General features: G+C 37.3%; 1 protein-coding gene across 1 annotated transcript in view; it reads left to right on the top strand.

Annotated features, from left to right (window-relative positions):
- Positions 1–1,788, top strand: part of RACGAP1 (Rac GTPase activating protein 1) — a 22,736-nt gene extending 20,948 nt beyond the window's left edge. Inside the window, exons 13-17 of the mRNA XM_063444833.1 lie at positions 440–545; positions 625–757; positions 856–985; positions 1,464–1,572; positions 1,654–1,788. Of these exons, the coding sequence (XP_063300903.1) occupies positions 440–545; positions 625–757; positions 856–985; positions 1,464–1,572; positions 1,654–1,729 (554 nt within the window). The 3' untranslated portion in view covers positions 1,730–1,788. The remainder of the gene's footprint in view (positions 1–439; positions 546–624; positions 758–855; positions 986–1,463; positions 1,573–1,653) is intronic.
- Positions 1,789–5,650: the final 3,862 nt, after the last annotated feature.

The raw sequence follows: 5,650 nt of genomic DNA, 5'->3' as shown, positions 1-5,650 counted from the left end.
AATCATTTTATGTGATGAGCAAAAAGACTTTACTCCATGTCCCATAACTTACAGCAGGGTAGGTTAAGAAAAGACTTCATAGACCAGAATCAGATGTTCCTGATTAATGGAGCTTTTTCCTCTTGTCTGCGTCCTTGCCGTTTATTAAACTGATGCCACATTAGATGTACTAGCATTAACAATTTTACATTTAGTGACCTGGACATTTTATATATGTGTATATATATATATATATATATATATATATATATATATTATATTTTTATATACAATGTAAGTGCGTTTGAGCAACCTATCGTTCCTGTAAGTTCTTTGTAATTTTCCTATTTATAGTTAAATCCCCTCCTTCTTATATTGTAAAGCGCTACAGAATCTGCTGGCGCTCTGTAAATGCCAATAATACTTCATATTCACAACTCTAAAATGTTTTATTTCACAGAAATTTCTGATGATGGGAACAGTGTTGCTGCCATTTATCAAGCTGTGGATGAGTTGCCATCAGCCAACAGAGACACTTTAGCTTTTCTTATAATCCACCTTCAAAGGTAATTGCAAGTACCATTGCAAACCTATTTTCATAACAAACTGTAAAAATCTTTTAATACAGTTCTCTTTGCCATTTAGGGTATCACAAAGTCCATACTGTAAAATGGATGTGATCAATCTATCTAGGGTGTTTGGTCCAACCCTTGTGGGGCATGCAGTGTCTGATCCTGACCCTATGACCATAATGAATGATACAAAGCGTCAACCAAAGGTGTGTGTGTGTGTGTGCTGCTTAAGTTTCTCAATTCTTTGCTATTAAATGCATGATTTGTATCTATAACTTAATATACTTCTAATAATTTTCATCAGGTTATGGAACGCCTAATGTCCTTACCAGCTGAGTTCTGGAACCAATTCTTGATGATGGAAAATGTTGATCCTTCTCATATTATTGAAAATGCAAATGTTTTTAACACTCCTCAGACTCCAGATGTAAAAGGTATGTTCATCCAGCTATTTTGGATTATATTCAATTTTAAGTTCATACTATGCATCCAGAGACCACTTACTTTCTTCAGGCTTTGTTGTAATGCAGACTTTACATTCCCACATTATCTATCTCCACTTTGTGCAATCAGGGAGCATGTTAACTAGGATTTGAGTGTTAGAATTTGGACTGCATCACCTAAATAGTCAGGTGTAATAGCTGTGATGTCACAGGGAATGAGATTGAAGCTGTTGACATTTTTCTAAATAGCTATAGTTTATGAATCTCATTATTGGGTAAGGCCAACTATCACAACTGTCTATTTGCTAACTGATACACCAAGGGCCGGCAGGAGGTAAATTCTATTCTAAACTTAAAACCATGGCTAGCTAAGTAAATTGTGATTTATCTTCATCTTTTGGGCATGTAGAAGATAATTTCCCTTTTAAAATGACTAGCAACTCATAGACCGACTTTCTTTAAATTCCAGTGAGCCTCTTGGGACCCCTGACTACTCCTGAACAACAACTTGCAAAAACACCTTCATCAAGCTCTCTCACCCAAAAGATGAAATCTACCTTGGGGAGGAACACTCCCAAGTAAGTATAGTCTTACCACAAATGTGTAGGTTTGCTGTCTTCAACACATTAAATAAAACTTGTATTTCTTTCTTCTATCAGATTTGGAAGCAAGAGTAAATCTGTAACCAGCATTTCACGACAAGGCAACTTTTTTGCTTCTCCTATGTTGAAATGAATAGACCAGCACATTTCTACGCGAATCTCAACAGCGCCCAGTGCCTATTTAGTATACTCAGTGCCTAGTATACTCATGCTTTTGTTTGTATTACATTAGTAAAAAATACTGTTTTTTGTTTTGTTTTTTAAGATGTCATTGGAACACTGCTCTGAAATGTTTTTCATTTTAAAACTTTTGTACTTAACCATTTTTTTTAAAGAAAATGTATATTTGATAATTATGCTGCTTTTTTGTCAGCTTTTAGTGAATGTGTAGGCAACTTTTCTCATTACAGCTGCTAGAATGCAGTCTCACTGCTTAATTCTCTACCATTTTAGAGTGAAATCACTTTGTTTATGCAGCCCTAGCCACACTTTTCCTGGCTGTGACTGACACAGCCTGCATAAACAAAAGGTTGCTGTTTCAATCATATGTTAACTTTGTTTAGAAGTGTGGGGGCTTTTTTTTTTTTTTTTTTTTTTTTTTTTTTTTTTTTATAATCCCCTGCTCTATAATTTGATATTTAATCACACACAGGAGGCTTCCTGTAGAGTCAAGCAAGCTATTAACTTTGCAGGAGATGAGAAATGTAAACATTAGTACTCTCTCTTTACAGGAAGTGTTTAGGAAGGCTGTGCAAGTCACATGCAGGAAGGTAAGGTGTGACTATGGCTGTATAAACATTGATTTAAAGTAACACTCCAGACACAAACAACTTAATCTAAATGTGCCTGGAGGCACTCTTGCCTCAAGTGGTAAACCATTCTCAATCTAACCCCAATGTTGCCTCCAGTGCCGGGCTCCACTCCACCCCTGGCATCTTCCGGCTTCTTAGTGTTCAGATTCAGGAAGCACAGCGTGCTGCCGGGCAAGGGCACCACTGATTGTCAGAGATCGGTCAGCTGACTCTCTCAGCCAATCATTGACTCCCCATTCACTATACTGGCTTGTAAAGAAATGTGTGTATGTGTATACATGTTTAGTAAATGGGGAGGCACAACGCACTTCCTGAATCTTACCGTTCTGAAGCCAGAAGCTGCCAGAGGAGAACTGGAAGCAATTTTGGAGTTAAACTGTTTGAGAACAGTTCAACCCCTTGAGGTAAAAGTGCCTCCTGGCATCAAACTTAATTTGAAGTTGTTCTAGTGCCTTTAACTCCTAGATGACAAAGAATTGAGCAGGGACACTGCAGGGGCATAACCTATACCCAATAATGCTTAATTAATCTGAAGTTGTTTTGGTGACTATAGTGTCCCTTTAAGTCTAAGCACATAAATTGTTTTAATCTATATACCAGAAAAATATTTCAGTTAAAAGGGAAACATCTAATCTTTGACTTACCAGTAGAACTTCATATAATTTTTTTTTATATATATATATTTTATGGTATGAATCTCTGTAAATACAACCCTGATAAATTATCACAAACCGTTCTAACGTTGTATTCCTTTTATATAAGCTGTGTAGTGGTTTGTTGTGAGCTTGTATAATAGCTTTAGAATGTGAGGATTGACTGTCTGGAAAAGCACTCTAATACAGTAAAGATCTCTACACTTGCACAAAACATGCAAAACCCTCCCAATACATAACGAATATAGGATCAAAATGACTGTGTGGGTGCATGGCCAAACCTTTTAAAAAAACCAAAATTAGGCCTTGGTACTTTAGCTGCTTTTTACATATGTTGGATCATGAATGAAGAAAGAGGGAAAAGTAATTCATACTTATCGATATTATAATTTCCTAGTAATGGGCCTTGGCAGCACTTGGGTTAGCGCCTCCCACCACTCCCAATCGCTAAATATCACACATGCACAACACAATCCACCTTGCAATGGAAAGACAGTTTCATATTTAAAACATTCCTAATAATTCAGAAACATTAGTCTATTCTCCTATAGTGCTTTTTACATATGGCGAGTTCCAAGCTACCAGGTAACAAGTACAAAAGGTGTGACTACACCACAGATTTACTAATTTCTGTGAATAGACTGTTACAAGTTGAAAAACTGCACGTAGAGATTGCTTGCTCAAAGCTCACTTCTAAGAGCAAAAGTTATCATGGTAACATTTTATTCTTGCTGAGCATGATCAAAAATATTTAGTTCACAAAAATCTTCAATGCCACATTTAGCCATTGTCTGGATATTGGATATGTTTGTGAAGCTTTTTTATTGGTTTTGCAGAGAATTGGTCCCTGAACTATGTTTATGTGTAGTCCTCATTACTAATTGTTTTTCCTGTCATAGTGGCAGTATGGTAACTGTTGGATGTACTTTTTACTTGGGATAAGACAATCTGCAAAAAAAAAAAAATCCTACTCACGATATTTAAACCGGGGCATCCACCACCATGTCAGTTCTTTCTTGTCTAGTTGCTGGGGTGGGAACAACCTTATGTACAGGAAGATCGTGGGCTGGTGAGGCACATGGGATGCTGCTGGAGGGACTCTGACAGCTCCCCGGATGGAGAGCTAATGGACTAGACTCTGGTTAATGTGGAAACATTTTATGCCGAGTCAGGTTCCTGGCATGTTCTAGAGGCGGTCCTGGGTGGCATGCTTTTTGAATAGCAGGCCTAGTGCAGTGGTGGAACGCACGCCTGGGGAGACCTTGCGTTCCATCAAAGTTGGGATCATGTGTTTTGGAACTTTTTTTTTTTTTTTATGTATTTTTTGGCCAAGATTTCAAATTTGGAGACTAAGCTTTGCAGATACTCCTGACATCAAGGGTGTTAGTAAAATTTGGTCCACCGTGTCACCAGCTACCCCCACGGTACTAAGGTCTTTCAGGTGAGATTATATTCATTTCTACTTTTAAAGACTTATGGTTTTATTTACTTATTTGGATTTATTTTAATTAGTTTTAAGTTTGTTTATTTACAGAGGTCTAGTCCTACTTATTCTGAGAAATTGGATAAAGAAAAAAATATCCACCCCTGCAAAAAAGGCTATATATAAATGTAAACATGTATTCTGCAGAGAGTGTAATCTGGTACTCCCAGGTGTTTGTAAGAAGAAAGTATGCAACTGTTCATCTGAATTGCTGTAGCAATCTAAATGAAATGCAATCATTCAAGGTCTTTTCACTCAGTTATCTTCCGTTTAATGCTCTGGTTTCTTTGTCAGATATCTCCGGTCAAGCATCTAGTGTGAAGGTGGGCTTACCACCAGAAAAGCTTAGATTTGTTAAAGGGACACTATAGTCACCTGAACTTTAGCTTAATGAAGCAGTTTTGCTGTATAGAACATGCCCCTGTAGCCTCACTGCTCAATCCTCTGCCATTTAGGAGTTAAATCCCTTTGTTTATGAACCCTAGTCACACCTCTCTACATGGGACTTGCACAGCCTTCCATAAACACTTCTTGTAAAGAGAGCCCTATTTAGGCTTTCTTTATTGCAAGTTCTGTTTAATTAAGATTTTCTTATCCCCTGCTATGTTAATAGCTTGCTAGACCCTGCAAGAGACTCCTGTATGTGATTAAAGTTCAATTTAGAGATTGAGATACAATTATTTAAGGTAAATTACATCTGTTTGAAAGTGAAACCAGTTTGTTTTTTTCTTCATGCAGGCTCTGTCAATCATAGCCAGGGGAGGTGTGGCTAGGGCTGCATAAACAGAAACAGTGATTTAACTCCTAAATGACAGTGAACTTGCAGGGGAATGATCTAAACACTAAAACTGCTCTAATTCACTAAAGTAATTTAGGTGGCTATAGTGTTCCTTTAAGGAAGTGTTATCTATTTTACAAGAAGACATATCCCATAAGCATAGGGGGGAAAGGTCGGCCTATACCACCTAAACTTTTGGAATTGGTGCAGAGCGGGTGGAAGAATGCAGAGAAGAGCATATTCAATCTCTAAACATTTTAAAGATTCTAGATTACAAGACAATGAGAAGTGTGAAGAATTGATTAAAGTTGGTATTCAAGTGGAACAG

The sequence above is a fragment of the Pelobates fuscus genome, chromosome 1, assembly GCF_036172605.1.
Source record: "Pelobates fuscus isolate aPelFus1 chromosome 1, aPelFus1.pri, whole genome shotgun sequence".
Classification (NCBI taxonomy): domain Eukaryota; kingdom Metazoa; phylum Chordata; class Amphibia; order Anura; family Pelobatidae; genus Pelobates; species Pelobates fuscus.
The sequence above is the reverse complement of the archived record's forward strand: the minus strand, read 5'-3'. Positions and strand labels throughout refer to the sequence as shown.